This window comes from Lagenorhynchus albirostris, chromosome X (genome assembly GCF_949774975.1).
Source record: "Lagenorhynchus albirostris chromosome X, mLagAlb1.1, whole genome shotgun sequence".
Taxonomy (NCBI): domain Eukaryota; kingdom Metazoa; phylum Chordata; class Mammalia; order Artiodactyla; family Delphinidae; genus Lagenorhynchus; species Lagenorhynchus albirostris.
Window position 1 is genome coordinate 15,242,707 of NC_083116.1, and position 20,712 is coordinate 15,263,418.

Genomic DNA, 20,712 nt, shown 5'->3' on the forward strand with positions numbered 1-20,712 from the left:
GTGTGTACTTTTTATTTATTTTTTTATTTTTTTATTTTTTGCGGTATGCGGGCCTCTCACTGTTGTGGCCTCTCCCGTTGCGGAGCACAGGCTCCGGACGTGCAGGCTCAGCGGCCATGGCTCACGGGCCCAGCCGCTCCGCGACATGTGGGATCTTCCTGGACCGGGGCACGAACCCGTGTCCCCTGCATCGGCAGGCGGACTCTCAACCACTGCGCCACCAGGGAAGCCCTGAGTGTGTACTTTTTAGAATGGCTTTTGATACACTATTGCCAACATGCTTCCCAGGGAGCATATACCAATCCATACTTCCACCAGCAGTGCATGAGGTTGCCTGGTTCCCAACATTAGTATTATCACTTTCCTCTATCTTAGCTGGTACCGGATATTAGGACTTTTGTCCATTTGTTAGGCTAAAAATATTTAGATTGTTAAAGCTGGAAGAGACTTGGAGATCCAGCCCATTCTGATTAATGTCTTATTACAATTTTTAGTATGGGTGAGAAAATGCTTTTTTATACTCTATTTTAAAACGATCATATATAGAATGCCTTATGTAATCACCTGTAATGGTAAGATCCCTGGCCTTGGTGACGTTGTTTAGATTACTTTTAAAAAGCATTGAAGGTCTTGTAATTTTCTATGAAAATCATTTCTGAACTATAGTGTGATTAAAATAGAAATGGCTTACGGCAAACATCAGCTTTGGAGAAGCATCTTATTTTCGTCTGGAGTGGACTGTTTTCACAATGCCTCTCTTGGTGGTGGTGCTGCTTCTGAAGTACCAACTTTGCGATGCTTCTGTTCTGTGTCTGTGATCCATTTCAGTAAACATTTCTGTGTTGTGTGTAATCCCTGTCATTTCCTAATAAACGCAGTCTCTTTGTTTTTATATTGTTACATGGTGCATTTCTGTCTTATCAAATTTCTAGCTGTGTGGAATTTCACTCTCTGTCCTCATTTACCTACAGGCATCCACAATATATTCCAATATGTAAACATGCCCCTGCTTAAGCACAGCAGTGATGAATTGAAGAGTACCATAGTGCCTCACAAGTCAACAGTGGTAATACCTCCCCAGGAGAAAGTAGACACACCCTCCAAGACAAGCGTGGAAACGGCCCCCAAGGCGAGTGTGGAAGTGCCCCTGGAGGTGAGCGTGGAAGCACCCCCCAAGGCAAGCTTGGAAGTATCCCCCGAGGCAAGCTTGGAAGTATCCCCTGAGGTGAGCGTGGAAGCACCTCCCGAGGCAAGCTTGGAAGTATCCACCGAGGTGAGCCTGGAAGCACCTCCAGAGGCGAGCGCAGGAACACCCCCCACTAGCGTGGAAACATCACCTGAGGCAAGCGAGGATCTGTTCCTTGAGGCGAGTGTGGATCCGTCCCCACAGGTGAGCATGGACTCATCCCCAGAGGTGAGCGTGGACTCGTCCCCAGAGGTGAGCACGGAAGCGTCATCTGAGGCTAGTGTGGAAGCATCTCCTGAGGCGACCGTGGAAGCATCCCCAGAGGAGAGTACAGAAGTGCCCTCTGAGGCAAGTATGGAGGCGCCCCCCGAGGCCTCCCCTGCGGTGACCATGGGAATGTCTTCCAAGGTGAAAATGAAAGACTCTTCACAGGTTCGACAAGTGCCTTTCATTGAGAAATTTTCTATTAAAATCTGTATGTTTTGTTGTATAGATTATGATAGGTCAGATTTCACAACATAAGCAACTTCTTATTTATAGCGTTCTGTGATAAAATAAATTCACTTTAATAATTTAAAATTATATGATATTCGTTGTTGCAGAGTTTACCCCCCCAAAGCTGGAATATTGGTTAATTTTTAGTAGAAGAGACAAAATAAAGCAGTTTATATGAACTGTGTTTCTAAACTCTGAAGGAACGTTTTTGAGAACTATTGCAAACCTCAATTAGGATTTAAAAATAAAAGTAGGTTTTGAAGTAAAAGAATTCTTTTTAATTATTTCTATGACATGCTTGAATTGTGTAATATAAATTGTTAGTCTGGAAGAATGTATCTCTGTACCTAATGCTCATGCATGAAAGGAAAATTGGGAGTTTAAGGAGCTATAATTATATGTTATTCAGAATATTTTTCTCTTGAAAAGCCAGCTGCAAAAGGTAATGCTAGTAATTTCTTATCTGATTGTATTGATCTGTTCAGAAATCAGGAACGGACAAACAGGCCTCAAACCCGATTACGAAGAAGCGCCTATCACCATCACAGATACCGTGTTATAGATGGTCATCTTCTCCTACAAGCAGGTGGTGTCCTCCATCTCCCATCAGTGCTAGGTAAGTAGCTTATTTGCCACTGTTCCTGATACGTATTTTACCAGGATAAATTTCACATCAGTGTTTCATAAATAATTTAGTATGCATGGTAATGTAAATATAAAGGGAAGAGCCTTTAAAAATGGATTTACCTTTGTTATAAAATATCATTATATCATAAAGTCAAGACATTACAGCTTATGCAATGGTACACTAAAAATCATCACATATGTATTACAAAACCATACCAGACTTCCCCCATTAACTATTACTTTTTCCCAGCAGGCAAATCCAAAAGAATCGCCCCCCGTCACCTTCACCCGCCACGTCAAAACAGTCGACGCAGTTTTCTTTTTCCTGTGGAGTAATTCCTATGCAGCGTACCGTATTTGCACAAAATGCATTAGGTACTATTGGAATGAGAAATGAAGCCATCTCTAACACCATTAACAGCTCTGAGACTGCAAGCCAAAAGGATATGATCTGTGAAGGTGAGTTCGTTCACTAAGAAGTTCATTTCAGCAACACAGAAAAGGTAGTTTGGGAGCTGTCAACGTCATTTTACTCCCCAGTGCAGAGAACTTTAGGAAGCGGACTTTCTTTTAAATAAAGAGAATCTCACCAGCCACGCTGGCACACTGCTTTTTGTCTGCTTGCTGGAACTTCTTACCCCCATTTCTGGAACTGATATTGGAAGTATGGATGCGTTGGATGAGTGCCATGGTCTAGGTGGTGCCTGCATTCCCCTCCAGCTCCGATAGCGGATGGCCCTAAGGTATTTTCCGTCCTTGCAGAGAGCACGCCAGCCATTTGTGGCTGAGCAGCTTTCCTTCAGGAGCTGTAGGGCAGTTTCCATACATAGACCATACATGTGTCAGGTCAGTATGTGGGTTCCAAAAAGTATCATATTGGTATTTTGCCATTCTTTTTTTTAATTGAAGTACAGTTGATTTACAATGTTGTGTTAGTTTCTGGTATATAGCAAAGTGAATCAGCTATATATGTATTCTTTTTCATATTCTTTTTCATTATAGGTTATTGCAAGATATTGAATGTAGTTTCCAGTGCTATACAGTAGGACCTTATTGTTTATTTTATATATAGTAGTTCATATCTGCTAATCCCAAACTCCTAATTTATCCCTCCCCCTGCTCCTTTCCCCTTTGGTAACCGTAAGTTTGTTTTCTATGTCTGTGAGTCTGTTTCTGTTTTGTTTTTTTTAAATTTTAATTGAAATACAGTTGACTTACAATGTTGTGTTAGTTTCAGGTGTACAGCAAAGTGATTCAGTTAATACATATATATATATATATATATATACACACACATATATATATATAAATATACACATTCTTTTTTTAAATTCTCTTCCATTATAGGTTATTACAAGATACTGAGTATAGTTCCATGTGCTATATAGTAGGTCCTTGTTGGTTTTCTGTTTTATATATAGTAGTGTGTATATTTTAATCCCAAACTCCTAATTTTTTTTAAAATTTTATTTATTTATTTTTTATGGCTGTGTTGGGTCTTCGTTTCTGTGCGAGGGCTTTCTCTAGTTGGGGCAAGCGGGGGCCACTCTTCATCACGGTGCGCGGGCCTCTCACTATCGCGGCCTCTCTTGTTGCGGAGCACAGGCTCCAGACGCACAGGCTCAGTAATTGTGGCTCACGGGCCTAGTTGCTCCGCGGCATGTGGGATCTTCCCAGACCAGGGCTCAAACCCGTGTCCCCTGCATTGGCAGGCAGATTCTCAACTACTGCGCCACCAGGGAAGCCCCCAAACTCCTAATTTATCCCTCCCCACCCCTCCCCTTTGGTAACCATAAGATTGTTTCCTATGTCTGTGAGTCTATTTCTGTATTGTAAATAACTTCATTTGTATCATTTTCTTAGATTCCACATATAAGCGATATCATATGTTATTTGTCTTTCTCTGTCTAGCTTACTTCACTTAGTATGATAACATCTTGGTCCTAATATGTTGCTGCAAATGGCATTATTTCATTCTTTTTTATGGCTGAGTAATATTCCATTGTATATATGTACCACATCTTCTTTATCCACTCCTTTGCCGATGGACATTTGGTTTGCTTCCATGTCTTGGCTAATGTAAATAATGCTGCTGTGAACAATGGGGTGCATGTATCTTTTCGAATTAATGGTTTTCTCCAGATATATGCCCAGGAGTGGGATTGCAGGATCATATGGTAGCTCTATTTTTAGTTGTTTGGTTTTTTTTTTTTTTTTTTGTGGTACGCGGGCCTCTCACTGTTGTGGCCTCTCCCGTTGCGGAACACAGGCTCTGGACGCGCAGACTCAGCGGCCATGGCTCATGGGCCTAGCCGCTCTGCGGCATGTGGGATTTTCCCGGACCAGGGCACGAACCTGTGTCCCCTGCATCGGCAGGTGGACTCTCAACCACTGCGCCACCAGGGAAACCCCCTATTTTTAGTTTTTAAGGAACCTCCATACTGTTCTCCATAGAGGCTCTACCAATTTACATTCCCACCAGCAGTGTAGGAGGGTTCCTATTTCTCCACACCCTCTTCAACACTGATTGTTTGTAGACTTTTTCATGATGGCCATTCTGACTGGTGTGAGGTGATACCTCATTGTAGTTTTGATTTGCATTTCTCTGATAATTTGTGGTGTTGAGCATCTTTTCGTGTGCCTTTTGGTCATCTATATGGCTTCTTTAGAGAAATGTCTATTTAGTTCTGTCCATTTTTTGATTGGGCTTTTGTTTTTTTGTTACTGAGTTGTATAAGCTGTTTATATATCTTGGAAATTAAGACCTTGTAGGTCACATTATTTGCAGATATTTTCTCCCAGTCCATAGGTTGTCTTTTTGTTTTGCTTATGGTTTCCTTTGCTGTGAAAAGCTTATAAGTTTGATTAGGTCCCATTTGTTTATTTTTGCTTTTATTCCTATTGCCTTGGGAGACTGACCTAAGAAAACATTGCTACGATTTATGACAGAGAATGTTTTGCCTATGTTCTCTTCTAGGAGTTTTATGGTGTCCTGTTTTATATTTTAATAGTCTTTAAGCTATTTTGAGTTTATTTTTGTGTATGGTGTGAGGGAGTGTTCTGACTTCATTGACTTACATGTGGCTGTCCAGCTTTCCCAACACCACTTACAGAAAAGACCGTGTCTTCTCTGTTGTATATTCTTGCCTCCTTTGTCAAAGATTAATTGAGCATAGATATGTGGGTTTATTTCTGGGCTCTCTATTCTGTTCCATTGATCCATATGTCTGTTTTTGTGCCTGTACCACACTGTTTTGATTACTATAGCTTTGTAGTATTGTCTGAAGTCTGGGAGGGTTATGCCTCCAGCTTTGTTCTTTTTCCTTGGGATTGCTTTGGATATTCTGAGTCTTTTATGTATGGTTTCATAAAAATTTTAGGATTATTCTGGTTCTGTGAAAAATGTCATGGGTAATTTGATAGGGATCACATTAAATCTGTAGATTGCTTTGGGTAGTGTGGCCATTTTAACAATATTAATTCTTCCAATCCAAGAGCATGGGATATCTTTCTATTTCTTTAAATCATCTTCAGTTTCCTTTATCAATGTTTTATAGTTCTCAGCATATAACTCTTTTATCTCCTTAGTCAGGTTTACTCCTAAGTGTTTTATTGTTTTTGATGCAATTTTAAAAGGGATTTTTTTCCCCTTTCTGATACTTCATTGTTAGTGTAAAGAAATGCAACGGATTTCTGTATGTTAATCTTGTATCCTGCTACTTTGTTGAATATAGATGCAAAAATTTGAATTTGTTTATCAGTTCTAGTAGTTTCTGTGTGGAGTCTTCTGTGGGTTTCCTATATATAATATCATGTCAACTACATATAATGACAATTTTCCTCTTTGCTTCCAATTTGGATACCTTTTATTTCTTCTTCTTCTCTGATTGCTATGGCTAGGACTTCCGATACTGTTGTTGAATAGAAGTGGTGAGAGTGGGCATCCTTGTCTTCTTCCAGATTTTAGCAGGAAGGCTTTTAACTTTTCACTTTTGAGTATTAGATTGGCTGTAGGTTTGTCAAAGCTTTTATTATGTTGAGGTATGTTCCCTCTATACCAACTTTGGTAAGAGTTTATCATGAAGAGATGCTGAATTTTATCAGAAGCCTTTTCTGCATCTACTGAGATGATCATGTGGTTTTTGTCATTTCTTTTGTTGATGTGTTGTATCACATGGATTGCTTTGCGTTTGTTGAACCATCCTTGTGACCCTGTGATGAATCCAACTTGATCATGGTGTATGATCTTTTTTGTGTCGTTGGATTTGGTTTGCTAACGTCTTTTTTTGAGAATTTTTGCATCTATATTCATCAAAGATATTGGCCTGTAATTTTCTTTTTTGGTATTACATGCATTCTTAATATCCATTGACATTACTTAATTTTAAATACACTCGTGAATTTTGCTTTTTGAAGGAATTCCACTGTGAATTCTTTGTAACAGAAATGATCTTTTTATTACAAATTATTTATTCCTGATTTTTTGAAATCTTTTTTTTTTTTTTTTTTTTTTGCGGTATGCAGGCCTCTCACCGTTGTGGCCTCTTGCATTGCGGAGCACAGGCTCCGGATGCGCAGGCTCAGCGGCCATGGCTCACGGGCCCAGCCGCTCTGCGGCATGTGGGATCTTCCTGGACTGGGGCGCAAACCCATGTCCCCCGCATCAGCAGGCGGACTCTCAACCACTGCGCCACCAGGGAAGCCCTGAAATCCTCATTTTTGTATGTAGTTTATTTAAAACAAATTCGTCATACTTAAAACAAATTCGTCACATGAACTAAAATGTTATGCCTCCATGTGGTCACTTTATTTTAGTGATAGTCTTGGTTTCTTTGATTATCTACAGTTAACCACTTTATGATCAACCAAATATGTTAGCATACTATTATCAACAGTTAGCTAAACAGTATTTATTTAGTAAAGATGCTGCACAATGTACACTGGATATATTTTTGTTTAATTGAGTAATTAAGATTTGTACACTTCAGGGAATTCCTTGGCGGTCCAGTGGTTAAGGACTCGACGCTTTTGCTGCCAGGGCCCAGGTTCGATCCCTGGTCAGGGAACTAAGATCCTGCAAGCTGCATGGCATGACAAAATAACTTAAAAAATAAAAGATCTGTACACTTCATTTGGACCGAGCATAAGCTTGTCTTCCTCTGTATTCAGTATATCTTAAGTTTTTTCCCATAGAGGCAATTCAGTCAGGTATCTCAAAACAGCTAAACCAAAGCAGGAGTACATTATTTCATTTTGGAACAGGTAGTTGTTAAAAATCAACAATATGCTACTTCTGTCGTTGGGGGGTGGGGGTGAGGGGGCGGGAGCTGGGCTTTTGAACAAAAGCTGTTACATAAATCACTTATAGTTTATTTATACATTTTAGACCACGGACATACTGTTTGGTTTTTTTTAACATCACAGGTTGTCTTGCACCTCTTTGTTGGACTTAGAGGCAGTAAGTTCCCTAAACTTAACTGTTTTACATGTTAATTTAAATTAGAGTCTGGTAATAAAAGCACACCAGGGCCTATGAATGCCGAGGAGGCAACAAAAATTTTGGCAGAGAAACGACGCCTTGCTCGTGAACAAAAGGAAAAAGAGGAAGAAAGACTACAAAAAGAGATGGAACAAAGGTTGGCACAAAATCATCCTTTCTATATTGTAAATCTTGGCTGGGGCCTGAATTCTGGAAGTCAGACTTTATCCTCAAGTTAGATGTATTATAAGTTCTCAAATAGTAACTGACATTTTGTCCAGTGTGAATCAGAAATGACTCGTCGCCTTTTAAACAAATGTGGGGAGCATTTCAAGCAGACAGGACGCTGGTGTGTAGATGACCGTATGGTCCTTTTTAGTCTCTATGTGTCATGTGCCGTCAGGTGTGCTGTAAAGATGCATAGAGACCTGAACTCATGTCAGGGGCCTGGATCTCAGTAGGAGCACCTGAGTGATCACACAAGACTCTTTCTGTTGCCATTCACTGGCATCAGCCCCTTTCTCTATTTCAGAAGTCCTTTATAACTTTAGAATTTGTAAACCTGTTTAAGAATAAGTTGCATACATCATGACCCTTTCCTACTAAATACTTCCGTGTATACTTCCTAAGAACAAAACCATTCTCTGACATAACCAGAGTATAATAACTAATATCAGGAAAATATTATTTTATTTTCTAATTCAGAGTCAGCAGTTCAATTTGCCATTTGTCCCAGTGACATTCTTAATACAGTTTCGTTTTAGTTCAGAATTCAATCCTTAGACGGTTCATAAAAAATAATACATACACACACATAGAGTTAGTAACTGGTAAAGCAGCTTTGCTTGAAACTTTTTTGTAAGTTTGAAAATAAAAAGTTACCAAAAAAGAAAAAATCTGTAAACCTGGAAAGGATACTTCTTGTGTTTTACTGGGTTTCCAGTGGCTTGTGGGCTGCCATTGTCATGTACAGTTGTGTGCATTCTACCTCAATCTAAAGGTTTCTTGATCTTCGATCTCAAGGCCCATTTGATTTGGGGCCTTCTGATGTAAACCTCTGTCCACTCCCTGCAAAGGAATAACTACAGTCCTGACTTTGTTTTTAAGTATTAAGTGTTTTTGAATCACAGTCACATGCTTTCCATGTACCTTATATGGGTTTGGGAGAAAGGAGGAGGAGACATTATGAATAGAAAAAACACCCCTATAACTTGAAGAATATTATTCATTGCTTCATGTAAAACAGAGCTAGTTTAACATTTTAAAAGCCCTGAAGACCAGTCACTGTAGACTGGGCTTTTCTCCTCTGAGCACCACCAGACCCTCCTCTAAATTCGTCTCTCACACCCCCATGTGAGACTGGGTGTGAGCATACGTCTAAAACAGTTAAGAAGGAGTGATTTTATAGCATGCGCATTTGTGTTTTAAGACGCAAAGTAGCCCACTACTTGACAGAAATCTTTTTCTACTCCCAAGGGCTAGCTTCCCCCATTTAAAAAAGATGAAATTATGCAAATCCTGTGTAGTAACAACACAGAAAAAGTGGTGAATCTGGTGTAAATAGAAATTGTATTACTATACACAAGCAGCTTTACTATAAAAATGCACATAGTAAGAGTTATTTAAATATTCTGTGTCATCAGGAAAATGAAAGACATAGCAAAGAAAGCAGATGAAGGCCAACAAGAGGAGTTCTCAGAATTTGGAGATGGGCAACCACCAAAGGAGATAAAGAAGGAAGGAAGTCAAGAACAACAAGACCAAAGAGTGGAACTCCAGGTTTGCTGGCTCCCCACTTGATCAAGGGATGAGAACCAGATTCTAAAATTCAGTAGAAACCCAAAGCAAAAGTCTATTTCTCCAAGACAGAAAACAAGCAGATGCTGCATGCTCTGGTTGCATTCACATTACAGTCTCGCTGTTACCATGTCTGTGTGAGTTGTTCTCAGCCACCCTTGGCCGAATCCCAGAATGTTTTACAAGTGAAACAGAAGCAGAAAGCAGCAGATTACAGATGAGCAGTCCTTTAGTTCGTCTCCATAAATAATATTACAGCTTGGTTTCGGGAAATCCAGATCGCTCTTCCCAGCCCTGCATTCTGTGGTGACACTTAACACCTGTGCCACAACAGATAAGATACAAATTATGAATGCCTCATCAGATTCACTGATGAGAATGTCACCCATGTAAATTTAAATCACCAGGTAAATAAACCCCCAAACTGAGCTCAGACTATACTCAGTTTAAATTATTGTTGTAGCCTAATTTATATTCCAGTTTTAGTATATCATTAATCAAAATCAATTAATATGTTACATAAATGATTGTAATGCATTTGCATTCCTCGAGAAAGTACCTTTAGGAATCCTCTTGCTGCTTTTGAGAAGTGTAAGACTTGGCTTCTGATGCCTGTGTCAGTGGAAGACTACACAATCACATACATACTTGAAACAGTCGTGGTCTGACAGCCCTGAGGTCCTGAAGGGGATTAGCATGGCTTGTAAATCCTTGTGATAATAAGCTAGTTCTTGTGTATTTTTGCTAATGGTTTGAAAACTGATGATCCATGAATGTTATATATGTGGGTACTCAATCAAAAGGTTACATTCTTTTATTCTGGATAACATCTTACTGTTTCACTGATGTCATTCAGATATATTGAGATTAAATGATATTTTTGTACAAATTTTCTAGAAAAGTGATGCGAAAATAAAAGCTCAGGAGGAGGCTGACAAACGCAAGAAGGAACACGAGAGAATCATGTTACAGAATTTGCAGGAGAGATTAGAAAGAAAAAAGGTACTCCTTCTCTCGGTTTGGGGGGTTTGATTCTTTGTTTAAAACAATGTTGGGCATGTGATATCAAAACATGTTTTAGAAAATGACAAGTAAGTGATATGCTAGCCTTGGTTGTTTTCCCTCTGTGCTCTCTTATCCAAGGATCTGACCCCTTCTCCCTAGAATGATCTCCTCTTACTGATCATACGTCTCCCTCGTGGACCACTGATGACCATTACAGGGATATCTCTGTACAGCAAATCTCTGGGAACAAAGCTCCTTTGAATAGAGTCACTCAGGTCATGGTAGGGGTTGGTGGAAGTTAGAGTTGTTTCTAAACTGGGCTGGAAATTTCAGCAACTGAGTGGGAAGAAGCAGGAGGTGGAGGCTTCCCTGAGAAGCCAAGGCGCAGGCTGTTTGTAAGGTAGGACCTCACTTTGTGCAACCCACGTGGCTTGTCTGGGAGCAAGGAAGGCTCTGGACCAAGCAAGGTACTTCATGGCGTCTCTGTCCGGAGATCAGTCACCCTGAGGAGGCCAGAGAGCTGTAGCTCTCCTCACCTTCAGGAAAGAAGGGAACTCTTATCCCTCCTGCATGTGCTCCTTCTAGTAACAAAACCTCTGACGGGGTTGCATTGTTGGGGTGCATTCTTTTCATTAACTCGGCTTCACTCGTGGTCTGTTCTGACTAAAATCATGTTCACAAGTTCTAATTGGTTTGCAATAATATGTGCTCAGTCTAAGTAATAAACTTCCATGTCGGCAAAATCAGGAGTGAGAAGTCATTTGGATTTCTGTGTTAGGATAACAAGTACGCCCATCACTGCTCAGGGTGTTTTCTAGATGATCATGAAACTGGGCTTGAAGGAAGGCACCCAGGTGCCGGCCCAGGGTCTTGCGTCGGTTATATCTGTGGCGTTGGAGCAGTCACTGATATATATTGTCCGCTTCTGGAACATGGAAATAATCAACTTCTTCAGGACCAGTGTTTTGTTTTTAATCTGTTTTCATGTTTGATTTTTATTTTCCTTTAAATAGAGAATTGAGGAAATTATGAAGCGGACAAGAAGGCCAGATTCAAATACCTCAAAGGTAGTCTGTGTGCTCCTGCCAGCAGTGCATACGAATTCCTGTTGCTTCACATTCTTGCCGACTTTTTCATTTTTGCCCATCTCTGGTGGTAATGAAATAACATGTCACATTGGCATTTCCCTGATTATTAAAAAGGTTGAGCATGTTTTCATACCTTTAGTTAGCTTTCATGTTTTTTCTTGTGTGGAACGCTTGTTTAGGTCTTTTGCCCAAAACTTTCTGGCTGACTTGTCTATTCCTTACTCATTGGTAGTTCTTTAAATCTTCTAGAAACTTCTCCTTTCTTGTATGTGTTGCAGATATCTTCTCCCAGTTTGTGGCTTGTCTTCTTGCTGTCTGCTGCTACATAGAAGTTCTTGATTTTCACATCGCTGAATTTATCCATATTTTTGGATGACTAATGGAGTCGGGTGCCTTATTGGCCATTTGGAGATTCACTTTGGTGAAGTGCCTTTTCAAGTCCTTTGCCCCTGTTTCCAGTCGGTCACCTGCCTTTTCCGTATTGATCTGTAGGAGATTTTACCTGCTCTACTTCTGAGCCCTTGGGACATCTGTATTGCAGTTATTAGCCCCTGTGCAGTAGTTTGCCTCACACTCTCATAATGTCTTTTGATAAACAGAAGCTTATTTTAATGAACTGAAATTTAGCAGCTTCTTTCCTTTATGGTTAGTGCTTTCAGGGTGTGTCTCATAAGTATTTGTTTACTGCCACCCTTCCCTCCCTGGCCCCAGTGTCCTGTCTTTTGATGGTTTGCGTGCATCTAAGGTCTTTTGCCCCCAGATTCTGTGTTCTTTACCCTCTGAGCTACAAAACTGATATTTTGCCTATTTACAGTTGCCCAGTTGTGGTCACTCATACCATGAAAATTTAGAATAGAAATGTCATTCCTGAAAAGTGCTGGGTGTTGCCATCTCAAGGATCGTTTAGCCCATTGGCCTGAGATGCCCTGCCTCAAGCAGCAGCCAGGAACTTTTTTAGCCAGGGCCCCACCTTGGCAGATTCCCCGTGCCAGCCCAAAGCTGTTGCCCCTTGGCTCCCACTCAGGGAAGTCTTTCATTCTTGAGTGGCTTTCCTGAGCTGCAAGACACGGGCCACCTGTCCTGTCCTCTGTAGATTCTGTGGGCCAAAGAGGTTAGTTTTTTTTTTTTTTACCTTTTAACTGAAATGACAAAAATTAGCCATCAATCCAGGTGTGAAATCTGCCTTTTTAAATTTATTTATTTTATTTATTTTTATTTTTGGCTGCATTAGGTCTTTGTTGCTGCACGCGGGCTCTAGTTGCAGCGAGCGGGGGCTACTCTTCGTTGCAGTGCGCAGGCATCTCATTGCGGTGGCTCCTCTTGTTGCGGAGCACGGGCTCTAGGCGCACGGGTTTCAGTAGTTGTGGCTCGCGGGCTCTAGAGCGCAGGCTCAGGAGTTGTGGCGCACGGGCTTACTTGCTCTGCGGCATGTGGGATCTTCCCGGGCCAGGGCTTGAACCCATGTCCCCTGCATTGGCAGGTGGATTCTTAACCACTGCGCCACCAGGGAAGCCCTGAAATCTGTCTTCTTTGAAATAACTAAGTCAGGATGACTGAATATTAGATGTAATCATGACTTTCATTTTTCATGGTAGGCTACAGAAACATTCAGCAGTGATGCATATGAGGAGGACGAGGCAGACGATGAGGACGAGTCAGAAAGTGACAGTGATTCCTTTGATGACATGCATCCATCAGGTTTGCTTGCCTTCTGAGTTCTGTTAGTCAGTATTTAGAAGTTGGACTGTCTAGGCTCATCCAAAGGTTTCTCCACTTCTGAGCTGTGTGGATTTGAGTAAGTTACTCAACCTCTCTGTGTACAGTTTTCCCATCTGAAAAAGGAGAAGCTAATATTGTTCTCTCCCTAGGGTGGGCATGAGATTGCAGTGAGATCGTGTAGTGCTAACAGTGCCTGACACATAGCAAACTCTCAATAAATATTAGCTGCTGCTACAGCTGTTACTGTGTTTCAGGTTGTGCTGAGAGACTGTAAATGGCAGCTCTTTCTCAGCTCAGTGTGAGGCTTACCAGCATCTCGCAGTTCAGGGCCTTGTGGCGCATTCATGACTGACCATAGGTAGAATGCCACTCCCCGCCTCACTGAGAGAAAATGAGAATCATGTTGTGATATGAGCGCCCCTAAGGTGTATTGTTGAGTCTCGTTCATTCCCTGGTGAGTAGGAACCACTTAATGGCCACAGTAATGGCATTTGAGAAAACACGATTCGTTCACCCTTTATGGCGTAGCGGGTATTGAACACACAAGTTGGGCGCTCTGCTAGCTACTGGGGCCTCGAGGAACCACAGCCAGTGGGGAGCTAGACATGAACAGACCGTGGTGCTGCCACAAGCTGGTCACACGTAAAAGAAGGTTGGCCAGAATGCCACGAGAACGGAGCAGTAGGGGCAGCTGAGCTGTAGGCTCCACCTTAGGGCGTTGGAAAAGCTTGAGGTCGGAGGTGAGACTAAAATAAGAGGGTCACCAGGAGGAGGGACAAGAAGCGCGGTGCGTCATTCTTTGCTGGCAAAGGAGAGAGGGCAAGTTCCTTAAAGGTGGCGCTTTGTGCTTTGAGGGCTGGCTGGGTTTGTGCGCTGGGCAGTAGTCCAGGCCATGCCTCCAGGAAGCGCTGCCACGAGACGGCTCCTGCCTTCAGGCAGGCTCCCTCCCGAGCCGGCGGGCACCTTGCTTGTCTTGTTGTTGAACCTCCAGTTTTAATCTTCTTGCTCTTTTTGTTTTCTCTAGCTTTTATAAATGGCACAGAGTCATCCACAAAACCAAAAACACATTTTAAAAATGTGAAGAACACTCGCAAGCTGGTGTTTTTAGATGAGACTTGTAGCTACATCCGTAAAGAGACAAAAACACTTTTAAATTGTGACATGAAAACCTTCAGACAAAAAAGAGTGAAAGACCCTTTGAATCAGACAAAGAGTGCCAGGTGAGTCCCTAGGTGAGTTCATCAGAATACACTTGGAAGGGTTATGATTGGCATTCTTAGAATGATGCACGAGATGATTGACTGAGCTCTCAGTTTATACCAAACACTGTGTCAAGCACTCGACTTAGAGAAACAAACTGATCCCCACAGCAGCCTTGCTTAGTGAGGATGAGCATCCCTATTTTTACAGGCGAGGAAACTCAGACGTGCAGAGATTATGGGCCTCATTTGCCCAGCATCCCACCGTTCAAGGGCAGAGCCCAAATTCAAACCCAGATACACCTGACTCCAAACTGTGCCTTTATTCATGCTGGTTAGTATTGTCTCATACAGTCCGGGAGGGGACATGGATAGAGTGACTGCAGTATACCAGGCATTTCAACTATCTTAATTCTCATTGCAACTCTGAGTTTGATACTAAAGTCCTCACTGTACATATGGGAAACTGAGGGTCAAAGGTTAGGTCAGAAGAACAGGACCAGATTCCTGGAAAGGTAGGCTCCTTGGGCGATGGCCTGAAAAGACATTAACCTGCAAGGCCTGTGGAAGCAATCTGCTAAGAGACTCAGTGATGGCGTGGAAAGAGCAGTGGAGCTGGTAAACCCACATGAGTCCTCACTCCGCCTTACTGGCCGTGTCCTGGATCTGCTTGCGGTAGGGACAGCGTCCCTAGAGCCCTGCATGCGCAGCTGCTTCTGGTCCCCTCAGCGTTCCCGTGGAGCCCTAGGACCTGGGAGGACACAATTTGGAAACCAGTGTGTTCTGTGATCTCCAGGGTCCCTTCCATCCAGCCTTCCCATTCTGTGATTCTGAAAGTTTATGTCCAAGGCATTTCTTAGAATTAAATAATAAAACTTCCTTCAGGCAAAGCCTTGGTTTGGGGATAATCTGGATTATAACCAAAATACCTCTTTCCAGATCCTCCACCAAAAGAACAGCCAACCGAGCAGCCAAAACCGGAAAGGCAGAAACCAGCAACACCGTGGGACCTTCCAAGAGCTTACATTCAGAGGCACAGGATTGGGTCTGTGACAAGATTATTGACATCACAAGCGAGATAGAACCACCTAAGTCCAGTATCCCTCCTGATAGCCGAAAACACCATCTGAAAGGTCCCATGACATCCTGCCTAAGTCACCAGCCACCTGTAGACAACAAGAAAACAAGCAAATCTGTTTCTGCTCTATTGGGTAAGGCCTCATCCCATCTTCACTTCACTTGAAAGGTAGTTGACCTTGAACCCTCCTGTGTTTCCAGCTGTTCCAGGGTTGTCTTGGTGAGGGAGAAGACAGTGGTTGGTCTAAAACTAGGTTGATGTAGAAGAGCCCTCCGTTAAGTTAGTTTTGAGAGGGTAAATGACTTGATTCTAATTTTTATGGCCTGCATTTCCTGCCAGATATACAAAGTGGGGTTCATTTCAAACCCCAGACCCCTCAGGTTCCTCTGCGCTCCTGATCCACTGGCTGCTCTACAGCACACAGATCATCATTCAGGGCAGAGGGTTAGTGAGTTTTTTGGAATTAGTCTCTCAACTTGTGTTTCCAAAACCAAAAGGCCTCTGTTTTTCTTTCCTTGAGAAGCTCTCTTTGAAATTGAGAGGAGCTTGGGCCCATTTGGGGGTTGGGGAACGTTTATAAGAGCACCAGTGTGTCAGCAACTCTCCAGGGGTGCTACTTGAGGGTCCCAGGCGCACCTCAGAGCGGAGCCAGGGCCCACTTGGTGTGGAACCAGCATTTTCTCTACTAACCTTCTTTCTTTTCTTTTTCCCTCTGGTCAGATATGTAAACCTCATCCAGCCTGGAAGAGAAGCCATTCTCCACTCTGGATTTTGACCTCCAGGCACACCTCTCAAAATTTCTCCACCTCCTACTTGAACCTGGCAAAGAAAATGACTCTCAAAAAAAAAAAAAAAAAACGGGAAACATCAAAACGTCATCTTAACATATCTCAGAAGATGCTCATATCATCTTGACTCTTGCCCACAAGCAAGGGTTCTGAGTAAAGAGTCGTTTTGTTTTCCTGTAAAAATCTTCATGTCTCTCGTTCTTGTGTTTTCCTGCCAACACGTTTGAGTATGTATCAAGGGTGTCTTTATAAAATGCTAACTCTTGAGTTTCTAAGAGAATCTCTACCAGAGGAATAGTTTTTTCTCAGTATATATTTGAAATCTTAAAATCACGTTTACTCCATTTAACAATTAATTTACCAATAAAAACTCACATTTGATCTTGTAGAGAACATGACGGCTTGTTGTGTGAGGGCCTCGAGGTTCCTCACAAGAGCTTTGTTTGGATTGTTCTTAACGTACAAATACAGAAGGTTGCAAAATACTAAATCACATTTTACCGCTATGTATGTATATTGCTAACTCTGCCATAGTCTGCCAGCCCCATACACAGGCACTGATACCCCCAAATACTGGGAGCCCTAGAAGGTGTGATCTTTAGCATCTTGTCAGTGTTTCATTTTGAAGTACATACTGCGGTTTATCTATAAAAACATGTTATTATGTTTATTGTGTACATGAGGCAGTATTTGGCTGTTGTCTGATGGGGTATGTTTAACTCCTCTAAATGTTTACTGTGTATAATCTTTTTCTGCTTGTGCTCTCCAGGCCTGCCCTTCAGTATACACTCAGGCTTGAGATGTGGAATCAAAATTTGCTTGCCTTTCTCTAGCGGCTGGCTGCGAGTGAGTACAGGAGCAGTGTTATTCTTCGGTCCCCTTGATAGGCACAGAGACATACACGGTGAACACGCACACATGTGTACACGCACACACGTGTACACAGAATATATGTTTCCTGAAATCCATTGAATCCTGCTTAAACCATTGACTAAAACTTGAATTCAAATTAGTGGTCCTAATGCTAATGAGTTTTCTGGTGAATCACAAATAGTTTGAAGCAGGCCTGTGTTCTTTGTAGCCACCAGTCTCCGATTAGTAAAAGAAAGTAGTTATTCTTTGATCCCCTAGTTCTTTGCTATTCAGAGTACTGTATCTCTGTTATAGAATAGAGCTTGGTGCCTTAGGTTTAAAAACTGTTTATACACTTGCTCTTTTATACAAAAGGCAGAGACAGTCATCTTAACAGATGTGATTCTGAGATTTTTCTGTACAGATTTCACATGTCGAAACACTGTTACGCCTTCATATAAATGTGTGTGTTCTATGCAATAAACTTTGCAGGTAAAGCAAGTTTTCTTCTTATTTTAATAATAAAAAATGTACTGGTGGTGGTATAAAGGTGACACCAGTTGTTAACCAAGCTATGAACACAGGCAACCGGTATGTTCGATAAGTAATCAGATCCTCTGATAAGTAATCAAATCCTCTGATGCCCCTCTGCAGTCACTTCCGCCGTGGGACATTAAGATGGGAATTTTGAACTCTGGTCTTCTTCCTGCACCCGTTTCAGTGCTTGTTAACTCTTCCCTGTGACGGCTGTGACCTGAGGCCAGTGATTAAAGTATCTTTCTTTCTGCTGTGGTAAAATTCACGTAAGTGGCATTTAGTACATTTACAATGTACAGCCATCACCGCTCTCTAGTTCCAGAATGTTTTCATTATCCTAAGAAGAAACCCCGTACCCTTCAAGCAGTCACTCCCCATTCCCTCTCCCACAGCCCTTTTTTTTTAATATAAATTTATTTATTTATTATTTTTGGCTGCGTTGGGTCTTCGTTGCTGCGTGCGGGCTTTCTCTAGTTGCAGCGAGCGGGGGCTACTCTTTGTTGTGGTGCGCGGGCTTCTCATTGCGGTGGCTTCTCTTGTTGCGGAGCACGGGCTCCAGGCGCGCGGGCTTCAGGAGTTGTGGCTCGCGGGCTCTAGAGCACGGGCTCAGTAGTTGTGGGGCACGGGCTTAGTTGCTCCGCGGCATGTGGGATCTTCCCGGACCAGGGCTCGAACCCGTGTCCCCTGCATTGGCAGGCGGATTCACAACCACTAGCGCCACCAGGGAAGCCCCTCCCACAGCCCTTTTAAACATCACATTTGGTGCTGGCTGCACATGAGGCAAACACATTTGCTTTTGAAAGTCCGAGCGTGCACTCGGGCAGTAATTGTGCTCCGTTAACATGCGCATCCCTTCATGACATCACTGTTATGGTGTGTGGCCAAACCAGTGTTTTGATCTGCCCATACATGTTTAGTTTCTAATCTGGAAACGTGTTCCACTGCACTAGGTTTTGTGTTTGATAAGGTGAGGTCCTTGTTTATCCCTGATCTTTGGCACCTGGTGCTTTGAGAACAGTGGCAGCCATTCCGCACTTGGCATTCAGTACCGGGCCATCCACTGGGGCTGTTGAACCAGGACATTCCCTGGTGCGCAGACAACCTGAAGTACGGTCAGAGCACCCTGCTGACAGCCCTGAGGTGATGGACGCTGACCCGGCCTCCGTGCTTGCCGTAGGCTGAGGGCAGGCCCCTGGCTTCTCCCGGTGGATTCTGCAGATGATAGCGCATTTCCCACACCCGTGTCATCCGCGCCCCCCACTGCCCCCGTGTGTGTGCAGTGAAGCTCTTCAATAGCTCCAATCCCCGGTGACCAGAGAAACGCGGTGAGAACACTTTTAGAAAGGATGCTGGACAGGAGGTCTGAGGACCCGAATTCCTGCCGAGGGGGCTGCAAGCCCTCCAAGCAACTGCGCCCGTCATGGCCCCTCTGAGCCGTTGCTGTCTGGTGAGCGGGCTGGGGGCCTGCGCTAGGATCTCGGAGGGCCCTCAGTTCTCAGGAGTCGCTAACTCACTGGCGAGAGCTAGAGGGTCGCGAGGTGGGCGTAGAACCGCAGCAGCAGCTGGTGCCAAGACGCACAGCCCGGAGGCAGACTGCCCGGCCTGTCCTATCAGGGCTCAGTCTGATCCCTGCACACCCTGCAGGCCTGGTCAGTCGAAGCAGGTCCCAGAAAGGCCTCCTTGCCCTCGGTCTCCCTCCCCACCAATCCAGTTCCAGTGTTTCCAGATGGGCTCGTCTCATAATTTCCCAAACAACTGTGTTGTAATAACCGTAGTTATGTTTACACATTCTATGTGCCAGGTACTTTATAGGTATCATTTTAAACCCTCACAACAACCCTGTAAGCTCCCTTGAGAAGCAGAGGGTCACCATCCCAACTCCCTACCCCACACCTGCTTCCTTGGTGCCAGGCTCGCGCGCTCTCTCTCTCTCTCTCTCTCTCTCTCTCTCTCTCTCTCTCTCTCTCCCTCCCTCCCTCCCTCTCCTCTCCTCTCCTCTCTCCCTCTCCCTCTCACACACACGTCTATTCCCCCTTCATAGAAACACTCACGGTTTCCTATAGACAGGTTTTGACTCCTTAGCCCCAAAGGGGTTCTGTCCTTTGATTAGCCCGGGCGTGAGGCTCCTCAAAGATGAGGCCCTCTCCTCCTGCCTCAGCCTTTAGCTGAAGTATCCTGGGGACCCTTCCACCTGAGGAGTCTGCAGCAGACACCCATGTCACTGGGCACCCAACGCCATCCTGAAACGACCACGTGGCGTGGACGGCTTGGACACCCGAAGAACCTGAGCCTCGTGGGTGTGGCTGTGATCTGCAAGCTACCTCCACCTCTGCCCACACCGTCCCCACGCCCCCCACCCCTGAGATACAGAGGCCCCAGTGAGCATCCTCCCAAATGAGCGGCAGCCTCGAGGGGGTGCCTTCTTCCGACGGTGGTGGAGGAGCGGCAGTGGAGGGCACAGCGGCGTTCGCCACAGCTCAGGGCTCTGGGGCGGGGTGGGGGGCACAGGGAAAGGGCAGCCAACAAAATAGGGACGGGATGACTTCCCGATGACAAACTTCAGCTGCAGTTCCCTTCCCGCCTCCAGCCCCCTGGCCAAAGGAAATCAGTGTGCTCTTTTTAAGGGATATGAACATCTGGGAAATGTTATTTTGGGTCAGAATGGGGTTTTTTGTTACTGTTTTTAACTGGATCCAAGTGCTGTTACAGGTTGGTTTTATCTTGTAATTCGTGTAGTTGCACTCAACCGCACTGAACTGAGCACGTCCTCGAAGGAAGGAAAAGTTAGTTGTTCAGGTCTCTGGACCAGCAGTATCACCTCGGAACAATTGCACCGGACAGAATTAGAAGTCGGGAGGCAAG

General features: G+C 43.6%; 1 protein-coding gene across 4 annotated transcripts in view; it reads left to right on the top strand.

The window, feature by feature from the left end:
• MAP7D3 (MAP7 domain containing 3) overlaps window positions 1-17,814 on the top strand; it is a 36,010-nt gene extending 18,196 nt beyond the window's left edge. The window contains exons 8-19 of one of the 4 annotated variants that reach the window (XM_060138114.1): window positions 972-1,225; window positions 1,274-1,618; window positions 2,167-2,297; window positions 2,559-2,767; window positions 7,812-7,944; window positions 9,431-9,566; window positions 10,482-10,586; window positions 11,603-11,656; window positions 13,273-13,375; window positions 14,421-14,616; window positions 15,535-15,806; window positions 16,394-17,814. In XM_060138114.1, the coding sequence (XP_059994097.1) occupies window positions 972-1,225; window positions 1,274-1,618; window positions 2,167-2,297; window positions 2,559-2,767; window positions 7,812-7,944; window positions 9,431-9,566; window positions 10,482-10,586; window positions 11,603-11,656; window positions 13,273-13,375; window positions 14,421-14,616; window positions 15,535-15,806; window positions 16,394-16,401 (1,946 nt within the window). In that variant the 3' untranslated portion in view covers window positions 16,402-17,814. Of the gene's footprint in view, window positions 1-971; window positions 1,619-2,166; window positions 2,298-2,558; window positions 2,768-7,811; window positions 7,945-9,430; window positions 9,567-10,481; window positions 10,587-11,602; window positions 11,657-13,272; window positions 13,376-14,420; window positions 14,617-15,534; window positions 15,807-16,393 lie in introns of all 4 variants that reach the window. The other 3 variants (XM_060138112.1, XM_060138113.1, XM_060138115.1) reach the window with 3 other exon arrangements.
• Window positions 17,815-20,712: the final 2,898 nt, after the last annotated feature.